At 49.5% G+C, this 26531-nt stretch overlaps 1 protein-coding gene across 1 annotated transcript in view; it reads left to right on the forward strand.

Annotated features, from left to right (window-relative positions):
* The first annotated feature begins 4199 nt into the window (after positions 1–4199).
* Positions 4200–26531, forward strand: part of CUNH16orf96 (chromosome unknown C16orf96 homolog) — a 36782-nt gene continuing 14450 nt past the window's right edge. The window contains exons 1-8 of the mRNA XM_040255977.1: positions 4200–4869; positions 13561–13665; positions 14811–14891; positions 15092–15178; positions 15300–16638; positions 21079–21164; positions 21477–21587; positions 25864–25938. Coding sequence (XP_040111911.1) covers positions 4447–4869; positions 13561–13665; positions 14811–14891; positions 15092–15178; positions 15300–16638; positions 21079–21164; positions 21477–21587; positions 25864–25938 — 2307 coding nt within the window. The 5' untranslated portion in view covers positions 4200–4446. The remainder of the gene's footprint in view (positions 4870–13560; positions 13666–14810; positions 14892–15091; positions 15179–15299; positions 16639–21078; positions 21165–21476; positions 21588–25863; positions 25939–26531) is intronic.

Below are 26531 nucleotides of genomic sequence, written 5' to 3' on the forward strand. Positions count from 1 at the left end.
CCTGACCTGCCTCTTGAGAAACCTATATGCAGGTCAGGAAGCAACAGTTAGAACTGGACATGGAACAACAGACTGGTTCCGAATAGGAAAAGGAGTACGTTGAGGCTGTATATTTTCACCCTGCTTATTTAACTTCTATGCAGAGTACATCATGAGAAATGCTGGGCTGGAAGAAGCACAAGCTGGAATCAAGATTGCCGGGAGAAATATCAATAACCTCAGATATGCAAATGACACCAGCCTTATGGCAGAAAGTGAAGAGAAACTAAAAAGCCTCTTGATGAAAGTAAAAGAGGAGAGTGAAAAAGTTGGCTTAAAGCTCAACATTCAGAAAACGAAGATCATGGCATCTGGTCCCATCACTTCATGGGAAATAGATGGGGAAACAGTGGAAACAGTGTCAGAGTTTATTTTGGGGGGCTCCAAAATCACAGCAGATGGTGACTGTAGCCATGAAATTAAAAGATGCTTACTCCTTGGAAGAAAAGTTATGACCAACCTAGATAGCATATTGAAAAGCAGAGACATTACTTTGCCAACAAAGGTCCATCTAGTCAAGGCTATGGTTTTTCCAGTAGTCATGTATGGATGTGAGAGTTGGACTGTGAAGAAAGCTGAGCGCCGAAGAATTGATGCTTTTGAACTGTGGTGTTGGAGAAGACTCTTGAGAGTCCCTTGGACTGCAAGGAGATCCAACCAGTTCATTCTAAAGGAGATCAGCCCTGGGATTTCTTTGGAGGGAATGATGCTGAAGCTGAAACTCCAGGACTTTGGCCACCTGATGTGAAGAGTTGATTCACTGGAAAAGACTCTGATGCTGGGAGGGATTGGGGGCAGGAGGAGAAGGGGACTACAGAGGATGAGATAGCTGGATGGCATTACTGACTCCATGGGCGTGAATCTGAGTGAACTCCGGGAGTTGGTGATGGACAGGGAGGCCTGGCGTGCTGCGATTCATGGGGTCACAAAGAGCTGGACACGACTGAGTGACTGAACTGAACTGAACTGAATAATTAGCAATGTTGAGCATCTTCTCATTGTTACTAGTGGACATTTATACATCTTCTTTGGAAAAATGTCTGTTTAGGTTCTGCCCATTTTTCACTTGGGTTGGTTTTTTGTTCTTGAATTGTGTGAGCTGTTTGTATATTTTGGAAATTAAGCCCTTGTCTGTTGCATCATTTGCAAATATTTTCTCCCAGTCCATATGTTGTCTTTTCCTTTTGTTTATGGTTTCCTTTGCTGTGCAAAAGTTTGTAAGTTTGATTAGGTCACATTTGTATATTTTTGGTTTTATTTCTATTGCTTTGGGAGACTGATCTAAGAAAACATTGCTGTGATTTATGTCAGAGAATGTTTTGCCCGTGTTCTCTTTTAGGAATTTTATGGTGAGTGACACGATTTTTATTTTGTTTTCAGTATTCATTATTTATTTGGCTGTGCCAGGTCTTAGGTGCAGCATGCAGGATCTTGGATCTCCGTTGTGGCTTGTAGGATCCATAGTTGTGGTATGGGAGTTTTAGTTAGGGCAGGTGAACCGTTAGGCGGGCTTGTCTAAATAATTTCACGGGCTGGTAGGGAATTGAGGACCCTCAGGCTGAGGGTGGGCTGGAGTGCAGCTGGTCTGACTCAAGGGGGTCTATCAGGGTGAGGGGGGGTGATTTCCTGCTGAGTGGGGATACGTCTGACGAGAGCAGGGGAAACCAAGGGAGCCTGTGAGACTAAGGATGTCAAGGTAGGTAACACCTAAACTGTTAGTCTACGGGGAGTTTCCCTGGCAGTTCAGTGGTTAGGATTTGGTGCTTTCACTGCCATGGCCCAGGTTCAATCCCTGGTTGGAGGACTGAGATCCCATCAGCTGCACACATGGCCAAAATAAATAGAAATCTTGGTCTAACCTCACAGTGGGGACCCCTGGGGCATCTCACAGGAGGGCTAAGGCAGAGGGACTTGTTCTGGGATTCAGCTCTTGTTGGGTGATGTGGGGAGAGTTGTGATGCAGTTGGGGTGGGCTGGTGCGGTTGGGAAGCAGGGAGTTCTGTGACTGGTGTTCTCACCCAGTCTTATCGTGAAGGCTGGAGGAGCGAAGCCAGTCTAACGGTCTAACTGGTCAAGAAGTGGCCACTCGGCTCAGCCAGCACAGGGGCCGTGTGGTTGTCACTGAGCCCAAGCTCTGTCTGCTCACCTCACGACAGGCCAGTAAATTGGGAGCTGAGTTGTTGGAACAGGAATGATGACTTAAATTGGAAACCTAGCAGGCAGAGGGCCTTCCCAGGTGGCGCCACTGCTATAGAAGCTGCCTGCCAATGCAGGAGACGTAAGAGACGCGGGTTTGATCCCTGGGTCGCGAAGATGCTGGAGGAGGGCATGGCAACCTGCTCCAGTGTTCTTGCCTTAGAGAATCCCATGGACAGAGGAGCCTGATGGGCTACGGCCCATAGGGCTGCAAAGCTTTAGACACAACTGAGCGAATGAGCATGTGCAGCAGACTGAGGAGATGGCAGACTGGTGTCTCAAAAACACCATCTTCCCTCAGTGGAAATCTGGTTCCTGTTATATATGGGAGGGGGTGGGGCCCACTGTGGCACCAACCAGTGGCTGAGCAGGACCACTAATGGCTGCTGGTGGACAGTTGCTCAGTATCAGGTAGCTTACTTGGGGGGGGGGTGCCCACTGTGGCACCAACCAATGGCTGAGCAGGGCTGCTGGGGTGGCTCAAGCCTGGTGGGTATTACACCCTGGCAGAAAGGTGCTGCACCAGAAAGAGGCCAGGTCCGAAGAAGTACCAGCCAGATACCGTGGTGGCCACTCAGAGGCAACTAAACCCACCATTACTGGGACATCTGTCTGAGGTGGCAGGCGCCATGGGATCAGCCCGCTGCTGGCTTCAAGGATCAGTTCTTGACTGATGAGGTGGCCTGGGAGCTGGAGTCCCCAGAGTGCAGCTCCTGCCTGCCTGCTTATGCAGTGGGTGGGTGGGGGTCCAGTGGGCTGGGTGTGGCTGGCCCTGTGAGGAGAGGTTCAGTGGAGCAGCCCCTGGCTTAAGGGCATGTAGCTCCTGCCATTGAGGGAGGAGGGAAGAGCCCATCACGCCTTGGGTTGGGACTGGAGAGGTCACTGTTACACATGGTCATGTTTGTAGTTTGGACGACGTTCCGTTCTTGGCTGAGTTCAGGCATGACCAGGACTGGTCTTGTTAGGTCTTGAGCTCATCACGGGGCACAGTAGCCTTGTCAGTCAGGGCTCCTGGGAAGTTACTGTCACAGGAGTAAACCAACCCCCCTAGCCAGGGCCAGTTGCCCGTCCAAGCTGCCTCTCTCCTCTTTTGCACCCCCTTGTAGCCGAGGGTGGCTGGAGTCAACCCCAGGATGCTCATCTCAGTACCTAGAGAGAAGCGTACAGGGCAGGAGGTCCTTAGCTGGACTGTGTGTGGTTAGATCTCCCGCTTTCATACCTGTGAGCTGTCCGGTCCTCTCACTGAGTAGGCCCTGCACTTCAGGCTTTGGACAGCAGACATCACCCGCCACAGTGCAAGTGGTTGTCAGATCCTGAAGATAGAGACCTTCATTGCCAAACCCAGACCGTGAAAACCACCCCAGAGTCAGGCTGGTCTTTGCCTAGAGAGTCCATTGACTTTTTTTTGGAGGCCCATCATGAACTGCATACTTGATTGATGGTTTATGTGAAATTTACACTGATGCTACAAAAAGTGTCTGCTCCAACATGAATTCTCTTCAGTTACACAAGGAGAAATTCAGGACTTACTTTGGTATCTGCTAGTGAACTGACATTTACTCAGTTTGTTGGGCTCCCAGAGCAGGAACCTAGGGTTTCCTAACTCCAAGGAGGAGTCCTGATTCTAGAGGCTTCCAAGGAGTGAGCTGCTTCTCTGTCACCCTGCTGCCTGCTTCCCAGAAGGGGTCATCAGCTCTTACATAATTGAAGGACTTGAATTAAGTCAGCCTGGGGACTTCCCTGGAGGTCCAGTGGTTAAGAATCTGCCTCCCAAAGCAGGGGACACAGGTTCCATGGAGAACCGAGATCCCACATGCCACAAGGGCAACTAAGCCCACCCGCCACAACTACCAAACCTGCGCATCTCAACTGGAGAGAAGCCCCAAGCGACTTAGCACACACAGCGTATTTATAAAAGACGGCCCATGGGTCTGTTGGAACATTGCTCAGCAACTAACTGAGCAGCTACTCTGCCCACCTTAGGCTCTCGGAAGCTCACCCACTCACCCATGTTCTCTGGTGTCCTAGCAACTGGAAAGTGATCTGAGCTCCAACCAGGGCAGAGGCCATTCTCTCCCTGACCACTGTGACTTGCAGGCTCCCCAGGAGCCTGAGGACCTGTCCGTGCCACCCAAGGGCCCACTGAAAGCCACCACTTGTCCCCACACACACCCCGAAGGCTGGCTGGGGCCAGCCCATGACCCTGGCAAAATGAGCTTCTCGCTTAAGTTCTCGGAGCTGGTCAACATCGCCATCCCGCAGTGCGGGGTGGTGAACTTCAAGGCCCTGCACTTCCTGCTCCATGGCATCCTGGAGCATATCCACATAGCGGAGCTGGAGAAGGACCTCTCAGGGGATGAGGACTTCCTCCAAGCCTCTGTGTCAGTCACATTCCCGCCACGGGAAGGGGACGCCCAACCCACCCTCAGCCCCCTGAAGAGGCTCAGCAACATCTTCGACCACCTGGTGAGCCGCGTGGACACGCTGGAGAGCCAGCTGGCCACGCTGAGGGACGTGCCGTCCACCGCCCAGCTGCTGGAGAGCAGCCAGGGCACCAGGCAGCCCGCCCAAGAGCTGTGGAACCTGATCAGGCTCCGGAAGAAGGTGGAGGGCAACGAGGAGGCTGTGGCCAAGGTAAGCTGCCCAGCCTCCAGACACGGCCCTTCACCTTGACTCTCCTGCCTGGCGTTCACCCCACCCGCCCCCCCACCCCTGATGAGAGGCCCTTACCTTAAATGGGGAGGGATTCGGCTTTGGACTCAGGTGGAACCTGAGTTTGCAACCTGAGTGGCCAGGTTTGCATCCTTCATCAGCATAGAGGAAAGAAGGCCACAGTGTCTGGAGGGGGCGCATACACAGAGACAGAAAGCTGATTAGTGGCTGCCAGGGGCTGGAGGGAGCGGGCGTGGGAGGGACTGCCTAGTGGTTACGGGGCTTCCTTTCGGGGGTGGTGACGAGGTTTTAGAACCACAGAGAGCTGGCGATTGCACCGCATTGTGAATGCCCTAAATGCATTCACTGAACCATACACTTTCAAACGGTATGTTATGTGAATATCACCTCAGTGGGGGAAAAAAAAATAATTGAAGACCTATAGGATCTGCAGGTGAAGAAACTGAAAGTGTTAGTTGCTCAGTCATATCTGAGTCTTTGCGACCCCATGGACTGTAGCCCCCAGGCTCCTCTGTCCACAGGATACTCCAGGCAAGAATACTGGAGTGGGTTGTCATTTCCTTCTTTAGGGATCTTCCCAACCCAGGGATCAAACCCTGGTCTCCTGAATCACTGGCGGATTCTTTCCCATCTGAGCCCCCTGGGAAGCATAGGACCTACAGGCGAGGAAACTGACAGCCAGAAACATTCATGGATTGGCTGAGGGTGCAGAGCCTGTGACGGTGGAACAGGTGGTGAGCTGAGGCCTCCTGTTTCAGGACCCACCTGGGACCACTCGCTTGCCTGCCCCCCACCCCACACACAGTTATCCATCTGGAGCTGCAGCCTTGGGGAAGAGTTGGATCTTGGGGAATAAATACCCCCGCTCCTCTCTCCTCCCTTCCTCCCATGGCTACACAGTAGGGCCAGAAGTCAGAGCACCCCGGGGTGTGGAGGGCACAGCTTGCCAGCAGCTCCTGGGGGCGCTGAGTAGGGGCGGAGGATGGGTGTGCGGGGGCGCCAAAGGACATCCATTGCACGGAGGGACCATTTCACAACGTCTTAGATTAACTCTCTTGTGTTTAAATTTATTTTTATTTTTAAAATATTTTTATTTGTTTGGCTGCTCGGGTCTTAGTTGCAGCATGTGGGATCTAGTCCCCTGAACCAGAGATGGAACCTGGGCCCCCTGCGTAGGGAGCACAGAGTCTTAGCCACTGGACGACCAGTTAATTCCCCAACACTCTTCTTTTTTAAATTGAGGTGCAGTCACATAGCATAAAGTGAACGACCGCATGGCATTTTGGCTCATTGATAATGTAATACAAGCACCACCCCTTGTCCCCTTCTAAACTGTTTCCGTGGCTCCAAAAGGAACCCTGTGTCCTTGTCACTCCCCACCCCACTCCCCGACAAGACCCACCTGCTCTCTGGCTCTAAAGATTTACCAGATCTGGGCATTTCACGTAAATGGAATCGTGCAGTATGTGGCCTTTTGTGTCTGGCTTCTCTCTCTGAGCACCGGATTTCCCAGGTTCACCCACCTTGTAGCCTGGGTCTGTGCTTCACCCCCTTTTATGGCTGAATAGTATTCTGTTGTATGGACAGACAACATCGGGTTTAACCACTCAGCTGTTGGTGGGCATTTGGGTTGAGACTCCTTTTAAACAAAGGAGTGTATTATTTGAAGGACGCAGGGGTTTCTCAGCAGCAGCAAAAAAGGAAGAAAGTAGGTGGGCGGGCCTGATAGGGTGAACGCCTTCACTTTAACCTGCATCTTGAATATGGCTTTAACCCGTCTCAGCTTCCAGATGCCAGTCTCCAGGTTTTCTGATTATAATTTTTGGGTAAGAGAAAGAGATAGCACACCTGGGGTCAGGCATCCACTCCTGGCGGGACAGGCAGGGTGGTACCTAAGAATTAGAGCCCCCCGGGGCCTGTTCCCGCTGCCTCGACTAGCAGGCACCCCAGACGGTATCCACACACAGGGGCCACCAGGCTTTACGTCTAAGCTGAGAAAGGTGGGAGCCCCGGTGCCAGGGTTTTGTAGAGATGTCAGACAAGCCTAACTCCCTCCTAGAACCCAGAGTCGCTGGGCCACAAGAAGGACAGGCCAGAGTCCACCAGTCTGACTTTGCTGGGTCTCATGCCCCTTCTCCTCATTTCTCTTTCACCCTAGCTCCCCGACTAGCCCCATCCCCGGGGGAGTGATCTTGAGAATAAGAGCTCACTGCATGCCAGGTGAGCCGGGCGCTATATCTGTTCCTCCGTCAATCTTCTTAGCGACTCTTAAGAGGCAGGTGCTGTCATTATCCTGAGCTTACACATGAGGAAATGGAGGTGAAAAGAGGTCAGGGTTAGAAAACGGGGAGCCAGACTCAGCCTGTGCTGAGTGGGCAAGCGGAAGGCATAGGAATGTGGATGCTGAGATGCCTCGCCACTTATCACCCGGAAGGGTGAGGGGCGGCCGTGGCTTCCTCCTTCCAAGATTGTTACAACAATTGAGCAAGATAAAGCGTGGGAACTGCTCAGCACAGAGCTGGATGTCTGTTCTGGCCAAGGTGGCCTGATGAGATGAGGGGCAAAGCGGCACAGTGTGAACCGTAAATCCCTGTGCTCAGTGAGAGCCTCTGGGCACAGAGGACCGCACCGTGCATGACTCTGTTCACAGGCAAACTGCCCAGAATAGGCCAGTCCGTAGTGACAGAAAGTGGCGGTTGCCAGGGGCTGGGGGTTGAGTCCTGGTGAGAACGGGCTTTCTTTTGGAGGTGATGAAAATGTTCTGGAACACTAAACAGTGGTGATGGTTGTACACACTTGTGAATGTGCCGAATGCCGCCAAATTGTGCACTTTAGTAATGCTTTGTGTATTTTACCATATGCACAAAAAGCAGGGATTGGCAGAAGCAGTTAAAAGAAAGAAAAAAAAATCATCTAAGCCATATGCTGTCTCCAAGAGGCACACTTTGCTTCAAAGACAAACAGGTTGAATAGAAAAAGATATTGCAAAAAAAAAAAAAAAAAGAAATTGCACACAAGTAACAGCCAGAAGAGAGCCAAAGTGACTGTACTAACCACAGACAGATAGACCTTAAGGCAAGAACTGTTACTAGATACACAGCAGGCTGCAGGGGTGGCCGAGGGCAGGTTACGCAGGCCTCGGAGCTGGGTGGTGTCGGAGGTGTCAGCCCCTCCAGAGCAGCCTGCCTTGATGGATGAAGGCTTTTAGAAATCATGATTACCCAGAATGTCCCACCCAGCTCACACAGCGGACTGGTAGACAGGTTTGGAACTGGTCACGGCGCCCTCAGAGGACTGCTTGTGCACCTAGGAATATCCCCGCCACCGTTACAGAATGTCACCAAGTCCCAGCCTGGCTGAGGATGCTGGGGTTACCACGGTGACCCATTGTTAGGGTTGCCATGGTAGCTGGTTCTAGGGCGGTACAGGCTGCTTAGCTAAGAATCTACAACATACCCCCACCATCCCCCCTACCTCCGCCTGCATCAGTCAGTCTGGCAGACCAAATGCCACCCTTTATGGGGAAAGACAAGCCTGCCAGCCCCAGCATCCATCCCAGACAGGGTGAATGGCGCTCTGGAGACTAAGGCAGGCACCCAGGGGATGTCTGGAGAGATGGCTTGGGAGGACCTACAGGCATGGCATGAGGGTTGGTGCTCCTGGTCAGCACACTGCCGGGTTTGGGGGCTTGGGGGCGGGACAGCAGGGCCTCACTAAGCAGGCTTAGATTGCAGTTTCTAACCCTCAGCATGGTTAACATCTGGGGCCAGAGGCTTCTCTGTGGTGGAGAGTGTCCCATGCACTGAGGACACTAAGCAGCATCCTTGGCCTCCAGCCACTAGAGGACAGAGCACCCCTTAGTCATGACAACCAGAAATGTCTCCAGACTTGGCCAAATGCCCATTGGGGCCCAGACTGCCCTGTTGAGAACTGCTGAGTTAGAAAGCATGGGCTCCTGGCTCACTGTGTGTCATCTCCATAACTTCCATGGGGGTGCCGACCCAGACTTTGGGCGCCAGGGAGTCTTCCAGAATCACAGGTTCCCAGGCAGCCCTGACCAGGAGATTTAGAAAGTTGTTCAGAAGACCCTGCCTGTCTCCTTGAGGCCTCGGTTATCTCATCTGTGATGATAACCCCTGCTGGCCGGCCACCAGCCTCACGGGGGAAAATGAGGGGCCACTGTTTGTTATTTAATATTAAGATCGTTTGGGCTCACCCTGTTCCCATAAACACACTCGTAGGTCCCACTGTGCATGCTAAGGTGCTTCAGTCATTTCCAACTCTTTGTGACACTAAGAACTGTAGCCCGCCAGGCTCCTCTGTCCCTGGGAGTCTCTAGGCAAGGATACTGGAGTGTCTTGCCATGCCCTCCTCTAGGGGATCTTCCCAACGCAAGGATCCAACCTGTGTCTCCTGAGTCTCCTGCATTGCAGGCGGATTCTTTACTGCTGAGCCTTTGAGACCAGCGCCTCTTGAGAAGAGTCTTCCTCCTCTCTGGTGCAGCCCTTGCCCTCAGGGCAGCCAGGCCATCTTTTCTGGGTTTGCCCTGCACTTCCCCACGGGAGGGAGGTTGATACCTGCTCAGGTGAATCGGTCCTCCTGGTTACACCTGGAGAGACAAGGGGAGTGGGAGGAGTCCTGCATAGATGGGGGACCTGGTCCTTGTAGATTTCTCTGAAAAGCGTTTTTTCACCTACAGAAGATAAGGCCTTGGAAACCAGTCTCTTCATACCATTATCACTCCCAGCAAAATTAACAATAACTCATAAATACTATTCAATAGACAGTGTTGACAGTTTCCCCCAGGGAAAACAAAAATGCTATTTTTTAAAGCTTTATTGAGATATAGTCCACATAACAGAGAGTTCATCCATTTAAAGTGTATAGCAATGTTATATACTAATTATACTCAATTTATTTAAGTTTTGTTTTTTTTTAACGTGGACCATTTTTAAAGTCCTTACTGAAGTTGTTACCAAATTGCTTCAGTTTTATGTTTTGATTTTTTTGGCTGCGAGGCAAGTGGGATCTTAGCTCCCAGGACAGGGATCAAACCTGCACCCACTGCATTGGAAGGCGAGGTCTTAAGCATGGGACTACCAGGGAAGTCCCTATACCTCAGTTTAAAATGAAGTATACAATGCAATGGGCTTCCCATGTGGTGCTTGTTGTAAAGAACCTGCCTGTCAATGCAGGAGACGTGAGACATGGGTTCAGTCCCTGGGTTGGGAAGATCGCCTGGAGGAGGGCATGGCAACCCACTCCAGTATTCTTGCCTGGAGAACCCCGTGGACAGGGGAGCCCGGTGGGCTACAGTCCATGGGGTCACAAAGAGTCGGACATGACTGAAACGACTTAGCCCACACACACATAGAATGCAGCGTTTTTAGTATACTCACACGTGTGCAACTTTCACAGTTTTAGGACATTTTCAACAACCCAAAAAGAATCCCCTTAAACCATTAGCTTTCACTCTCCATTCCTGTGCCTCCTTGAGCCCCATTCCTCACTTACCATAATATCTTTAGGTTTATCTGTAGCATGTATCAGTAAATTTTTTTTTTTTGGTAGACAATTGTATTTATCAATTGTATGGGCTGCAGTCCATGGGGCTGCAAAGAGTCAGACACGATGGAGTGACTATCACTAACGATGCTGAGCACCTTTGCATGTGCTGATTGGTCATTTGTATATCATCTTTGGAGAAATGTCTGTTCAGGTCTTTGCCGATTTTTAATTGGATTATTTGTCTTATATGTTTATGGATCCAGTTTGCTAGCATTTTGTTGAGGAGTTTTGCATCCATATTGTAGTTTTCCTGTGGTGTCTTTGATTTTTATCAGTGCAATACTGGCCTCATAGAGTGAGTTTGGAATTCTTCTGTTTTTTGGAAAAGTTTGTTGTGTTTTTTTTCCTACCAGATCTATTATTCATTTACTCATGTTTAGCTGCACTACATCTTCATTGCTGTGTACAGACTTTCTCTAGTTGCAGTGAGTGGGGGCTACTCTTCGCTGTGGTGTGTGGGCTGCTCATTGCAAGGGCTTCTCTCGTTGCTGAGCACGGGCTTTCGGCAAGTGGTCCTCAGTAGCTGTGGTGCGCGGGCTTTGTTGCTCTGTGGCATGTGGGGTCTTCCTGGACAAGGGATCAAACCTGCGTGCCCTCCGTTGGCAGGTGGATTCTTAACCACCGGACCACCAGGGAAGTCCCTGGAGAAGGTTGTTAACACCTTACTGATCCGGGGACTTTTGCAGAAACTAACACCAGTAGCGTTAATACCTCTCTAGTCAATAATGTGTTAAGAGTTGGTATTAATTCTCCTTTAAAGGTTTGATAAAAGTCATTGGTAAAGCCACCAGGGCTTGGCCTTTTTTCATGTGTTGTTTTTGTTTTGATAATTCAATCATTTTACTTGTTTCGGGTCTATTCAGATTATCTATTTTTTTCTTGAGTCAGCTTTGGAAGTTTATGTCTTTCTAGGAATTTGTCCATCTTATCCAACTTATCTAATTTGTTGGCATACTGTTCATAGTATTCCTTCATAATTCTTTTTATTTCTGTAGGGTCAATAGCAATGTTCCCTATTTCATTTCTCATTCTAGTAATTTGAATCTTTTCTTCTTCTCTTGGTCAATCTAGCAAAAGGTTTATTGTTGATCTTTTCAAAGAACCAGCTTTTAGTTTCATTGGTTTCCTGTGTTATTCTTCATTTTCTCTTTCATTAGTTTCCACTCCAATCTTTATCCTTTCATTTCTCCTATCCCCTTTAGGTTTATTTTGATCTGCTTTCCCCAGTGTCTTAAGGTTGATGGCTAGACTGTTGATTTGAGATCTTTCTTCTTTGTTAATATAGTCACTTCCAGCTAAAATTTCTCTTTAAGCATTGTTTTAGCTACATCCCATAAGTTTTGGTGTGTTTGTGTTTTCATTTTATTTATGTTTTAAAAGCTTATTTATCTATTTGTTTGGCTGTACTGGGTCTTACACAGGATCTTCAGTTGTGGCAAGCAGACTCATAGTTGCAGCATACGGGCTCTAGTTCCAAGACCAGGGACCAAACTCAGGCCTCCTGCGTTGGGAGCAGGGAGTCTTAACAACTGGATCTCTAGGGAAGTCCTAGTAGTTTCATTTTAATTCATCTCAAAGTGTTTTTAATTTCCTTTGCAATTTCTTCTTTGACCCATTGTTTAGTTAGGACAGGGCTGTTTAATTTCCAAATATTTGTGAACTTTCAAATTCCAAATCAAATGCTACTGATTTCTAATTTAATTCCATTGTTACATATTTTTGTTACACAAAAATCATACATTTTGTATGACTTCAATCCTTTTTAAATTTGTTGAGTTTTGTTTTATGGCCTTAGTATAGGCTGTCCTGTAGAATGTCCTGTGTGTATTGTGCCACTGTTGAGTGGAGTGTCTTGTAGATGTCTGTAACATCCAGTTGGTCTATAGTGATGTTCACATCTCCTGTTTCCTTGATGATCTTCTGTCTAGTTGTTTTATCCATTATTGAAAATGGGATATTGAAGTCTTCAACTATTTCTCCTTTCCGTTCTCTCAGATTTTGCCGCATATATTTTTAGGGCTTCACTACTAGGTGTATATATGTTTATAATTATTATATCTTAGGACTTCACTGATGTCCAGTGGCTGAGACTCTGCACTCCCAATGCAGAGGGCCCAGGTTCAACCTCTGGTCAGGGAACTAGATCCCACATGGCACAACTAAGGATCCTGCACGCCACAACTAAAAGATCCCTAGTTGGAGAACTAAGATCCCACATGCTGCACAGCGCAGCCTAAAATTAATAAATAGATAATAAAATGTGTCTCTTTTAGATGGTATGAGGTTGGATCATATTTTCTTATCTATTCTGCCAATCTGTGCCTTTTAATGTTTACATTTACATTTAATGTAATTCAATTTCAACCATTTACATTTAATGTAATTACCCGTGGACAGAGGAGCCCAGGAGGCTATAGTCCATGGGGTCGCAAGAATCAGACATGACTTAGCAACTAAAACACCACCATTACCACCACAGATAGGAAGGACTTCTGCCATTTCACCATTTGTTATTTTTGTTATCTGAATGCCTAACTATGCACTATACCCTCTATATACATTATCACATTTTTTCATACCTATTTAATGATTGAGGACTTCAAAATCTAGGAAAATGCAGGAACAGCTCCAGTCATTGGAGGAGCTGAGCAATAAGATCAGTATTGCACCCATGAGCTCTTGCTTTGAAGTCTCCTCCCTCCTCCTCTGGCTTTTCCCCTTACTCTCCCAGGGTGAATGTACACATGCAGCCATAAGGACCCTTTAAAAATGTAAATCCAGTAGCTGCCTCGTTGATCCTCTGGTGGTTCTCACTAAAGGGCATGAGATGTTTCATGATGAATGACTCCTGCTTACTGAACACATTCACACCCAGGGTTGCCCCCTTCCCACTTAGGCCCCTGAGAGCTCAGAGCACGATTGACTTCACTGTCATTTTATGGCCTCTGAATATGTTCCAGCCTAGGCCTTGGGAGAGCCAAGAAGACTTCTAGAACCATGACCATCACCAGAGAGCTTCCACACTTTACCTGTCTTCCGCTAACTACACTCAACTTCACATTTTCCTTTCCTCTCCCTCTTCAGTCCATAAGAACCCTGCAGGATTTGCTCACGGACATTTATGCACTCAAGGTCTCCGTTGAAACCCTCGGGAAGGAGGTGGCCATGCTGAAAGACGTGTTTGAGAAGGTAGACCCTCCCCAGCATCCCTCATAGTGGTCATGCTGCTTGGACCTCTGGCGGTTGGGATGACCAGATAAATCCAAGAAGCCTATTCTTAGTCAAAGAACATAGCTATGGGGGCAAGAGAAGGGGCCTGACATGGCCCAGCCACTTGGCCTATCCCACTGAACTCTGCAGTTTCCACCATGATCCTCATCCTAATGTGAAAAGACATTTGTGAGTGACAGAAACCTAGTTCGTTCTGCCTTAGGCAAAATAATGTATTGTCTCGTTTACTAAAAATGTCAGGAATGCTGTCAGGCACAGCCAGATCAAGGTGCTCATACCACATCAAGATTTCTCCTTCAGTGGCACTTTCCTCTGGGTTGGCTTCATTCTCAGGCAGCTACCCCTCAAGTCCTGGCGGCTCCAGACTTAAAGTCCACCAGCTTAGCAGAAAGAGAATACTTATTCTTTGTCTGGAAAACTTTGTTCACACTGAAAAGTAGAGTAAACCTAGCATAGGCATATATTCTAGCTCCTTCTGTAGCCATAAGGATATCAACCCAGATATTATGATGATGTGAAAGGATATGGAATCCCTGAAATGTAAGCTCACAGCTGGTGAATCAGATCTGGGCTTAAAAGCCAGGTCTCCACACCCTCTAACTAGTTTTGTGGCTGAGGTTTTACAACTCGCCCCCAAATAACAATATTTACATTATCATCCCTAATGTACAGGTCAGTGTACACAGTTGGTCATCATGGCAACTCTGAGAATTTCATTTTGGGGCTGGGTAGCTCCCTTCTGTAGCAGCAAGGGGACTGTCAGGAAACTGTATTATGAAATGCTAAATAGGATCCTTGGTCAAATCTGTTTGGCAACAATGCCTTCTCAGCCTGCTTCTTGGAGATTCTTAATGTACTTTGGTCCACTGAAGGCTCTACAATATCCTACAGTACAGAAACCCCGTACATGATTTTTAAGCCTAGCATTTCCCAAACTTATTTGCCCAAGGAACCCTTTCCCACTCCGTGAGAAACGCTTGTTTTGGAAACTGTTCTTCCCTCTCGGTCTCTCAGTCTTAAGGCCTTGCATTTGCACTGGGGAAGAACCTGGGCCGGGACCATACCCTGCACACTCTGGCTCACAGGCTTGGCTCATTTGACAGATCAGTCCACAGAGAATAGACGCCTTCTCAGAAGATTTGAGAGGGCAGAACCGGAAGATGAGCGCACTGCAGCGGGAAGTGGTGAGGGCCCGGCCCCATCCTCCCACCCCGGATCCATGCCCTCCAGGCCCAGGGGTGTGCAGTGGCAGGGAGGGGGAAAGAGGAGAACAGTCTGGAAAGGCCCCTCTGTTTGCAAGTGTGGAGGAGGAAGCCGCTGAGAGCACCGCACCCTCTGGGTTCACAACCCTTGTTCCCCACCTCCTTCTCCATCCCACCCACAGACTTCTCTCCAGAGCAAGGTGACCACCATCCCTAAACCCGAGGACCTGGTGCTCTGGAGCAGTCTCCACGAGGCCATGTTCATCCCAGTAAGTGAAGGACATGGCGGAGGGGGACCGGGGTTGGGGAGGGACGGGTGACAGGGTGGGGGGCAGGGTGATCATGAGCTGGTCTGGAGCAGCCCCACCAGACCAGCCCCACATCCCACAGGGAGCTGCTCCACAACTGCTGGGAAACTCCGACCTGTGGCAGATCTCAGAGCTCGCCTCGGAGACCTCTGTTGCCCAGACAGCCAAGGACCGTGGAGGAGGGGGTCTCAGCCACTTCTCAGAGGCCATCCGGCACCCCAGGTTCCTGGAGACCATCTGGCAGTACCAGGCGCCGGGGCAGCTACTGGAGGAGGAGCCTGCCCAAGCAGCTCTGCTCCTTGGGGCTGAGGGGCCAGACCAGCCCCAAGTGCTAGAGCCTGGGCCTGGGCCTGGGCCTACGTTGGGAGCCGGGCCTGTGCCTGGACCTGGGCCTTCATCCGAAGCTGCGCCTGAGTTCAGACCTGAGCCTGCTCCTGGGCCTGAACCTTCATCCGGACCTGGGCCTGTGCCTGGACCTGGGCCTTCATCCAGATCTGGGCCTGCATTCGGACCCGGGCCTGCTCCTGGGCCTGGGCCTGCATTCGGACCTGGGCCTGCCCCTGAACTGGAACCTGCCCCGGGCCTTCAACCCACACCATCAGGATCCTGGACTGTACCACCACAAGGCTGGCCTCCTCCCAGAGGCTTTCCCAGGACTAGCCCTGGGCCTTCCTGGGGCTTCCAGCCTGGCCTAGGCCCAATGGGCTTCCCGCCTGCCAGGTTCCAGGGCTTCAGAGCCCCACCCCCAGCCATGGAGCTGGGCTCAGCTTGGCCTCGTTCACAGCGGTCCATGTACTACCCAGGAGACATGTCTAAGCTCTCAGCTCTCTCAGAAAAGGAGGAAGACTACTCCTCCGTGGAAAGGGGAGGCCCTCTGGACAGAGCCCCGAGGGCTGAAGTCCCGCCAGGAGGCCTCCCTAAGAGATTCCGGTCTGCCGTTCAGCAGATGAAACCCAGCGCTGCCCTCACGGCCGCGGCCGCTGCCTCCTACACCTCTGATGTGGCCACATCAGCAGCCCGGGCGGCCAAGGCCGCTGCCAAGCTGATCAGGGACGCCCCCGCCACCAAATTGGCCACTGTAGCAACCACCGCAGCCACAGCCGGGCCCTTGGGGGTGCTTGCAGAATTTCTGGGAGCGGGGCCCTCACGCGGAGCCTTCCCCGAGGGCGAGGTGGAGGACTTGCTGGAAGTGGAGGATGAGGACTTGCTCTCTCCTGCATGCTCTTCTGTCTTTGTCCCTCCCGACACGGCCCTGTCCCAGGCCATGCTGGCTGCCAAACATGCCACAACTCCTGAAGAAAAGAAGAAGGCCGTCAGGTATTCCATGAGCCACTTAGCCCAGATGCCTGTCAGACACGACACCCTGAAAGAAGAGTTGGCCCAGCTGTCATCTAACCTGCAGCAGCGTATGACTTACCTAGGTAGGCCTGGCCTGACTCCTGGAAGGGTAACGAGGGCTCAGGCCCTCCCTGTGGCCTTTGAGACGCACCTCCTCTCCATTTAGCTACCCCAACAAAATGTTACCATTTGGCTAATACCACCTTTAGCCATTCATTCCTTTGGCTTAAGCATTAATCTCTTACTAGTCTATTCTCTTACAATGAATGTACAGTGAGGTCTTATCTTAAGGGAGAGGGGTGGTTACAGTCTAGAGTTGGTGCTTAAGAAGGAAAATCACAAGTCAGAATTACTCTTGGAAATTCCCTTTCAGTTGTCCATAAAACAGTTCTGCTGTACAATGTTTTGATAAGTTCAGATCACCCAGAGTTTCTAGGCGCACTGAACAGACCGCAGATGATGTGGTCAATTGGGGATTAGGAACAATAGCTGGGCAAACATATATTTCCTTAAAGGCCAGTCATGTTCTAGGGGGCAGTAGCACCAATAGGGGGCTTCCTAGGTGGTGCTGATGGTAAAGACCCCGCTTGCCAGTACAGGAGGCGCGAAAGACACAGGTTCCATCCCTGGGTCAGGAAGATCCTTTGGAATAGGAAATGGCAACCCACTCCAGGATCCTTACCTGGAGAATCCCCATGGACAGAAGAGCCTGGTGGGCTACAGTCCATGGGGCTTCGGAGTTGGACATGAATGAGCACACAGGACCAATAGATTTATGCTCCCAGTTCATGCACGCTATGAGCATATGTTCACTGCGGGAAATGGAGGGTGGGGAGTGGCCTACCCTAGAAGTTCCGAACCTTAAGCTTGCCCCAGCATCCCTGGGGGTCTTGGGAAGTCACAGACTGCTGGGGCCAGCCCCAGATTTGGCTTGTTGATCTGGGTAGGACCCTGGACTTTCTTTTTATAACCCATTCTAGGGGATGCTGCTTATGCTTCTGGTGACCCAGGGAACCCACTTTGAGATCCACTGTCCTCGCCTGTTTGAATCCTTATCTTGCTTTTGTGCTCTCTGCCAAGTGTAATAGTTGAATTAGCCCAAGTCGAATCCATATCTGGTACCACCCTTGATGGGCAGGTGCGGTCCCACAGATCTTGAAAAAGTAGAACTTCGAGCAGCCAAAAAGATCCACGTCAATTTCTGAATCCTGGGGCACAGCTCAGGTTATGACAGTCATGAATTTAAATATAAAACATAAAGTCGTAGTAGCCCAAACTCTACTTCTGACCAGCTGCCACTTTTGTTAAGAAAACTAAAGATAGCTTGTAAATGTATCTTGGCTGCAGTTTCTCATACCCTCCTAACTGTGCCCTGGACATCACTTTTTGGCCTCTCCTCTGAAACTGGATATAGGGTGGGTACTTTTTGTCACCCTACTCCTTTTTTGTTAAACCTGTCTTTGCATCTTGTTGTGGGATAATACATTTCATGAACTCCCAGAAGTAAACACTCCATAGTTTTACTCAGGACCATTTCTGGAAGGGCAGTTAATTCCAGAGAGATTTCCCTGCTGCTGCTGCTAAGTCACTTCAGTTGTGTCCGACTCTGTGCGACCCCATAGACGGCAGCCCACCAGGCTCCCCCATCCCTGGGATTCTCCAGGCAAGAACACTGGAGTGGATTGCCATTTCCTTCTCCAATGCGTGAAAGTGAAGTTGCTCAGTTGTGTCCAACTCTTCGCGACCCCATGGACTGCAGCCTACCAGGCTCCTCTGTCCATGGGATTTTCCAGGCAAGAGTACTGGAGTGGGGTGCCATCGCCTTCTCCAAGAGATTTCCCTAGCCCTGAGCTATCTAGTAGGATACCACAAGACTGTCAAATATCTGAAATGGGGCAAGTTCAAGTTCTCATGTGGTCCAAATACAGAGTGCACACCAGGCACTTCCCTGTGGTCCAGTGGTTAAGACTTGGCCTTCCAATGCAGGGGGCACGGGTTTGATCCCTGGTCAGGAAGCTAAGATCTCACATACCTCATGCCAAAAAAACAAGAAGCAGCATTGTATGAAATTCAGTGAAGACTTTAAAAATGGTCCACATTAAAAAAAAAATCTAAAAGTGCAAATTGGATATTGCGGGCTTACTACAAAAACAAGAATGTGAAATTATTAATCATTTTATTGATCACAAGTTAAATTGATACTTTTTTTTGGCCCTGCAGCTCCTGAGACCTTCATTCCCCATCCAGGGATTGAACCCAGGGATTGAACCCATGCCCTCAGCAATGAATGCATGGAATCCTAACCACTAGACTGCCAGGGAATTCCCAAAATGATACTATTTTGGATTCAGTTTAGTTCAGTTCAGCTGCTCAGTCGTGTCTGACTCTTTGCAGCCCCATGGACTACAGCACACTAAGCTTCCCTGTCCATCATAAACTCCTGGAGCTTACTCAAACTCATGTCCATTGAGTCTGTGATGCCATCCAACCATCTTATCCTCTGTTGTCCCCTTCTCCTCCGGCCTTCAATCTTTCCCAGCATCAAGGTCTTTTCAAATGAGTCAGTTCTTCGCATCAGGTGGCCAAAGTATTGGAGCTTCAGCTTCAGCATCAATCCTTCCAATGAATATTCAGGACTGATTTCCTTTAGGATGGACTGGTTGGATCTCCTTGCAGTCCAAGGGACTCTCAAGAGTCTTCTCCAACACTGCAGTTCAAAAGCATCAATTCTTTGGTGCTCAGCTTTCTTTATGGTCCAACTCTCACATCCATACATGACTACTGGAAAAACCATAGCTTTGACTAGACGGACCTTTGTTGGCTTTTTAATATGCTGTCTAGGTTGGTCATAACTTTTCTTCCAAGGAGTAAGCGTCTTTTAATTTCATGGCTGCAATCACCATCTGAAGTGATTTCAGAGCCCCCCAAAATAAAGTTTGTCACTGTTTTCACTCTTTCCCCATCTATTTGCCATGAAGTGATGGGACCAGATGCCATGATCTTCGTTTTCTGAATGTTGAGCTTTAAGCCAACTTTTTCACTCTCCTCTTTCACTTTCATCAAGAGGCTCTTTAGTTCCCCTTCACCCTCTGCCATAAGTGTGGTGTCATCTGCATATCTGAGGTTATTGACATTTCTCCTGGCAGTCTTGATTCCAGCTTGTGCTTCATTCAGCCCAGCATTTCTCATGATGTACTCTGCATATAAGTCAGATAAACAGGGTGACAATATACAGCCTTGATGTATACTCCTTCCCCAATTTGGAACCAGTTTGTTGTTCCATGTCCAGTTCTAACTGTTGCTCCTTGACCTGCATACAGATTTCTCAGGAGGCAGGTCAGGTGGTCTGGTATTCCCATCTTTTTAAGAATTTTCTGGTTTGTTGTGATCCACACAGACAAAGGCTTTGGCATAGTCAATAAAGCAGAAATAGATGTTTTTCTGGAACCCTCTCTTTTCAGTGATCCAACAGATGTTGGCAGTTGGATCTCTGGTTCCTCTGTCTTTTCTAAATCCAGCTTGAACATCTGGAATCACAGTTCATGTACTGTTGAAGCCTGGCTTGGAGAATTTTGAGCATTACTTTGCTAGCGTGTGAGACGAGTGCAATTGTGTGGTAGTTTGAGCATTCTTTGGCATTGCCTTTCTTTGGGATTGGAATGAAAACTGCCCTTTTCCAGTCCTGTGGCCACTGCTGAGTTTTCCAAATTTGCTGGCATATTGAGTGCAGCACTTTCACAGCATCATCTTTCAGGATTTGAAATAGCTCAACTGGAATTCCATCACCTCCACTAGCTTTGTTTGTAGTGATGTTCCTAAGGCCCACTTGACTTCGTATTCCAGGATGTCTGGCTCTAGGTGAGTGATCACACCATTGTGATTATCTGGGTCATGAAGATCTTTTTTGTATAGTTCTTCTGTGAATTCTTGCCACCTCTTCTCAATATCTTCTACTTCTGTTAGGTCCATACCATTTCTGTCCTTTATTGTGTCCATCTTTGCATGAAATGTTCCCTTAGTATCTCTAATTTTCTTGAAGAGATCTCTAGTCTTTCCCATTCTGTTGTTTTCCTCTATTTCTTTGCATTGATCACTGAGGAAGGCTTTCTTATCTCTCCTTGCTATTCTTTGGATCTCTGCATTCAAATGGGTATATCTTTCCTTTTCTCCTTTGCCTTTCACTTCTCTTCTTTTCTCAGCTATTTGTAAGGTCTCCTTAGACAACCATTTTGCCTTTTTGCATTTGTTTTTCTTGGAGATGGTCTTGATCACTGCCTCTTGTACAATTTTGGATTAGAATGGTTTAAAAAGATTTTTTAAATTAATTTCACCTGCTAATTTTTAGATTTTTCTTTTAAAAGATGTCACTAGAAAATTTTAGATGACCTCAAAGGCCCCCAAGCTCACAGCTTCCTTCTATTGGAAGACATCATCTTAGATACTTCGTGACAGAAGCAGATAGAGCTCTAGAAGCATCTTTCCCCATCCCTGTCCGCGACAGCCACCCACTCCTTTGCTTTCAGCTAACATGGGAGCTTCTTCCAAGCTTGGGTCAACACTGGACATCTTGCAGGAAAAGATTGGCAACCTCCAGAAATCCAGGATGAAGGTCAGTGTCCTGGCCAGAAAAGGCATTGAGAAGATGATGGTTTGAGGTGACGGCAGAGTCCATGGCCGGAGCCAGGGCAGGTTCTGCCCTTCCAGACGAAGAAGCACCATCTGTCCTGGAGCCGAAAGGAAGCTGATCTGCTCTGTCTGGGGCGGGGCTCCCAAGGGTGGGCGGCTGTACGGTTCCCCCGACAAGGGTTTAGGAGGCTGTGGGCTGGGAGGTACCCTGGGCTAGTACCCCCTTCAAGTCCCTTCCTGGCCATGGCGACCTCAAGAGAAGAGGCCTCAGATGTCTGTGTCTCCTTCTGTGTAGGAGGAAGAACTTGAGAGAGTTTGGGGCCACCAGATCGAGATGATAAAGGACCACCACATCGTGCTGGACAGGGCAGTGAACAGGCTCCAGATTCGCCTGGATGAGTTAAAGGTCCGGAGGTCTGGGAGGCCCAGAGTGGGGAGGATTCCTCACTGGGATGTTGAGACTCTTCCCAGAGGTTTCACAGATACCCCAAAGGCAGGGGAACCAGGGACACTCTCCTGTCATTTCACTGTGTGTGAAGTAGACAGCCACAAAAAGCAAACCAACCCCACCACCCCACCCCCATACATACACCAGAGCACCTGAACACGGTCTGTCTCGTTCACCACTGGGGTCACTCACCTGGCGCCGAGTGACGGCTCAAAATGTGCTGAATGAATCAATGAATGAAAGGTCTCTAACCTTTCCCCTAAACTGGCTTATTGTCTGAACTCTCACGCCACAGGGACTGGATGGAACAGCGGCGTCTGACATGAGAAATGTGAGGACCCTGAAAAGCACCTCCCAGGAGTCACTCAGCCAGACACCTCCTCCCGTGGGCTGGCTGGGCTGCCCTGACCACCCCAGCCTGATGGTCCTCGGGACCATTCCGGTCTGAGCCTTGTCCCGGAGGCATCCCCGATCTTCAGAGAAAAGATCACCATCCTTCTCAGTGGGGAGGAGGTGACCTTTTCCCCTGGGGGTGTAATGAGGCAAAATCCCAAACAGAGCCACCTGAGGTGGTTCCTGTGGGGGCTTTCGATTCCAAATCGGGCTGTTGGTGGGACGCCCTAGGATGTGACTAGGGCAGGAGGGGAGGGCAGAGCTCCCCTCCGAAGGTCATCACACGGAGTGACCAGGCCAGCCTGCACAGGGCAAGTTGGATGGGAGGAAAGCTTATCGAAGGAGAGCTGATGCCCAGCTTGAGTGGGGAGGAAGGGAGCGCCCGGGCCGTGTGTGGGCACAGGATACACAGTCTTGGGCCAAGACTCTTGTGAGTACCAGGATCAGGAAGTGTGCTGTCTCCTGCCAACCCTGGGCTCTTGTTTAGCCACTGCTTTTCAGAAAGGCTGGGATGCTGTGTCCTAAGGACCTACTGGAGCCCTTCCTGGTCGGAGACCAGAGCCAGTTCATCTGGCATGTCTGATGTGGGTCCAGTACGACATCCCACTCCGCTCGGGGGAGGAGGAGGGGGGCTCAGAATCTGCCTCCAGAAAGCTGTCACTGGTCCCTCGTTGAGAGAAGCTCAAGAGGAGTTTGGCCCAACAGGCTGAATGGACCAAGTCAGCCTTTGTCCGGACTTCCTTCCTGCCCCTCGTGCCAACAAGAGCTAATTGCTTCTAAAAGTGGACCCCGGAAGGATCTGGAGCGGGGCTTTGTATACAGCACACTTCATCAAATAGTTCTTAAATGAACACAGGCTGCGAATCATCAGCAGCCCCATGGAGCCCTTCCAGCAGAGAGAGGAGGGAGGCAAACACCCGCCCCAGTTCTGTTGCTGCAGCGGGGCTAGTGAAGAAACACCGCCAACACTGCCTTCTACCTGGAAAGCTGGGAGAAAACGTTCTGGATGTAACAGGTGGCACGAGAAACCCCATCACCCCTGCGTCATTCAGCCCACGTGACTGAGCCTTCACTCCACAGCGGGCGCCCTTCCAGGGCCCTGCGATACAGCGGTCAAGAAGACAGACAACGCCTGGGCCTTTCTGTGTTTCTCGCGGGGGAATGATAGTATTTGTTTGTCTTTCAACGAAGCATGATTTACACACACAAGTAGGCTTGAAGCATAGCCGCTTGACTCATTTTTGCCTCTCTGTGCAGCCATGTCAGCACCAGCCAGATGGAAGCATTTCCATCACCTCAGACTGCTGCTTTGGGAGCGTTTCTCACAAAGGATACAGCAGGAGAGTGAATGAGAACAGAACTCTTTCTGACGCAGTATGGAAATGTGAAAACACTATTTGCCCTCTGCAAACTGGCAGGCTACAGGATGCATTCCAGGACCTCTTTTTTTTTTTTTTGATGTGGACCATTTTTAAAGTCTTTATTGAATTTGTTACAGTATTGCTTGTTTTATGTTTTAGTTTTTTTGGCCAAGAAACATGTGGGACCATTAGCTCCCCAACCAGGGATCAAACCACACTCCCCTGCGTTGGAAGGTGAAGTCTTAATCACGGGATCAACAGAGAAATCCCCAAAACCATTCTTTTTCTTTTTTAAAAATTCCTATCGGAGTACAGTTGATTTATAATATTGTGTTAGTTTCTGCTGTACAGCCAAGTGAATCAGTTATATACATCCAAAGCCATTCTTGGAACAATCAATGATATCCAGGGCTCTGGCTCAGTGCAGGAGAGGACTGATGCGAGAGCTGACGTGTATCGAATGCTAACTCTTCTAGGAAGATGCCATTTCTAGTCCCCTCGGCTTCCTCGGGGCAGGAGTGATATTAATGCCATTTGAGCAAGGAGGAAACAGATTCAGGCAAAGTAACCAGCCAGTTGGGAGGCGGCCTGCCGTTGTGGTTAGATAGGGCTCGGTTTCAATCCCGATTCTGCCACTTACTGGGCATTTCTGTGGCTGCTGTAACATATAACCACAAACCATGTGACTTAAAACTAGAGACATGTACTCTTCCCAATTCTTGGAGGCCGAAAGCCCTGAATCAAGGTGCTGGAGGGCCCTCGTGCTGTCTGAAGGCTTCAGGGGGGGATCCTTCTTGGCCTCTCCTAGCTTCTAGCGGCTCCAGGTGGTTTGGAGACGCATCGCTCGAGTCTCTGCCTGCATTGTCACGTGGCCTTCTTCTCTGTGTGTCTTTGTGTCTTCACGTGGCCTCCTCATCCATGTGTTCTGCCCTAATCCAGTGTGACCACATCTTAACTGATTTCACCTGTGAAGAGCCATTTCCAAATAAGGCCACGTTCACAGGTTCTAGGAAGGCGTGAATTCTGGGAAGGACCTTAGTCTACCCCGTGCACAGGTAACCCTGGCAGTGGAAGTTAGAGGGTCCCGGCTTCTCTGTATTTCTAGATTTTAATTAGAAACAGCCACATGGGGCTCTAAGTGTTCATGTTGGGCCTGATGACTCCAAAAGGTCAGCTCTCCGCTAACATGGGGTTGGAGGGAAAAGCCTGACTCCAGGCAGAAGCAGGAGTTCCCTTCCCCACCTCCACCACCTGTACTAGACCTTGAGACCCACCTGGGTGCAAGGTGGATGTGAAGAAGCTTTGCGTTAATTAGAATTAGGTTCGTCTTCAAATAACATAAAACCCCCAAATAGCTGACTTAAACAAGTCGTAAGTGTATTTCTCTTTTGTTTTTTGTTATTGTTAGCTCAGTCATGTCTGACTGACTGTGACCCCATGGACTGTAGCCCACCAAGTTCCTCTGTTTATGGCATTTCCCAGGCAAGAATATTGGAGTGGGTTGCCATTTCCTACTCCAGGGGATCTTCCTGACCCAGGGGTGGAGCCTGAGTCTCCTGCCTTGGCAGGCAGGTTCTTTACCACTGAACTACCAGGGAAACCCCGTATTTCTCTTTTATGTTCAAGAAACTCAGAGCTGGTATAGAGCTCTTTGGTGTGTGACTTCGGTTCACAAGGTCACCTCATGGTCCAAGACAGCTGCTGGTGCTCCAGTGATTTAACTCTGTGTCTAAGCCAGCAGTGAAGAGAACACCTACCCACTTTCGTTTATACTTCAGTGGTCACATCAAGCTATAAAGAAGGCTGTGAAATACAGTCATGATTCTGGGTGGCCAGATGCCAGCTGAAAGATGGGGGTTCTGTTGCTGAGAGTGAAAGGGAGACCAGATATGAAGGGAGAAGTGGAAGCCTATTTCCAGTTTTGGAGGGAGAGTGACCTCCCTCACTGCTGGGGACATGGCCCAGTAGATCGAGGCTCTTCCCAAGCAGGGAAGCTGGCTGCTCCTGTCGTGGGGCGGGTCCAGTCAGTGCAGATAGGGCAGAACTGATGCAGGGAATTGGTTCTTTGAGGAGTCATGGGGGTGGGAAATGAGGGTTTTCGCCTGACACGGGGCACAGTGCGTATCGCATATAAGTGCTGGCTTGATGTAGAGACTCCATTACAGATCAGAAGAGATGCACTTGCCTCAAACATCTAGGGACCCAAAGCATCAGCTCTGGTTTGTGTGTTCCTTCCTCCGGTCTTCCTTCCTTTCCTGTGTAGCAAAGTTCTATGATGCTACCCCCAAGGGGACAGCTTGTCCTGAGCCCCCCTGTCCCTTCCCTTTTGATCTGGAAACCTGGAGCCCAAGCCTTTCACTGTGCCGCCCCCCCTGGTATCCACCTGGCCCCACTGCTCCCTTCCTAGGGCAGAAGCTGAAGGCAGAGGCTGTCCTCAGGACATCCAAGGATGACTGACATCCCTCCGCCTCTGTTCTTAGGTTGTCTATGCTCAACTAAGAAACCTAGAAATGTACAAGGCAGACCGAAATGAGATGGAGCAGGAGTTGAAAGAGGTGAGTGAGCAGAGACTCCTCTCCCCGACCCCATCCCCCACCCCAAGTCTGGCTCTCCCACCTAAGGAAACAGAATCATCCAGCCAGGATGAAGCCAGGCACACAGACTTCCCAAGCTTCCTTCCACCTTTATCATATAGAAAGTCCGGGGGAAGTTCTCAAAAGTTGTCCCACCAATTCTTATTGTCAGTGACTCAGGATTAGTGACAATTTTTTAAACTGAAGTATAGTTGTTTTACAATGTTAATTACTGCTGTACAGCAAAGTGATGCGCACAGTGAAAGTGTTAGTCACTCAGTCGTGTCTGTCTCTTTGCGACTCTGTGGACTGTAGCCCACCAGGCTCCTTTGTCCATGGGATTCTCCAGGCAAGAATATTGGAGTGGGTTGCCATTCCCTCCTGCAAGGGATCCTCCCAACCCACGGACTGAACCCAGGCCTCCTGCATTGCAGGCGAATTCTTTACCATCTAAGCCACCAGGGAAGCCCAATGTATACAGTATATATACATATATGTGCATTCTTTTTTAAATATTCTTTTCCATTATGGTTTATCCCAGGATATTGAATATAGTTCTCTGTGCTATATGGTAG

The sequence above is a fragment of the Oryx dammah genome, unplaced genomic scaffold (genome assembly GCF_014754425.2).
Source record: "Oryx dammah isolate SB20612 unplaced genomic scaffold, SCBI_Odam_1.1 HiC_scaffold_2, whole genome shotgun sequence".
Taxonomy (NCBI): domain Eukaryota; kingdom Metazoa; phylum Chordata; class Mammalia; order Artiodactyla; family Bovidae; genus Oryx; species Oryx dammah.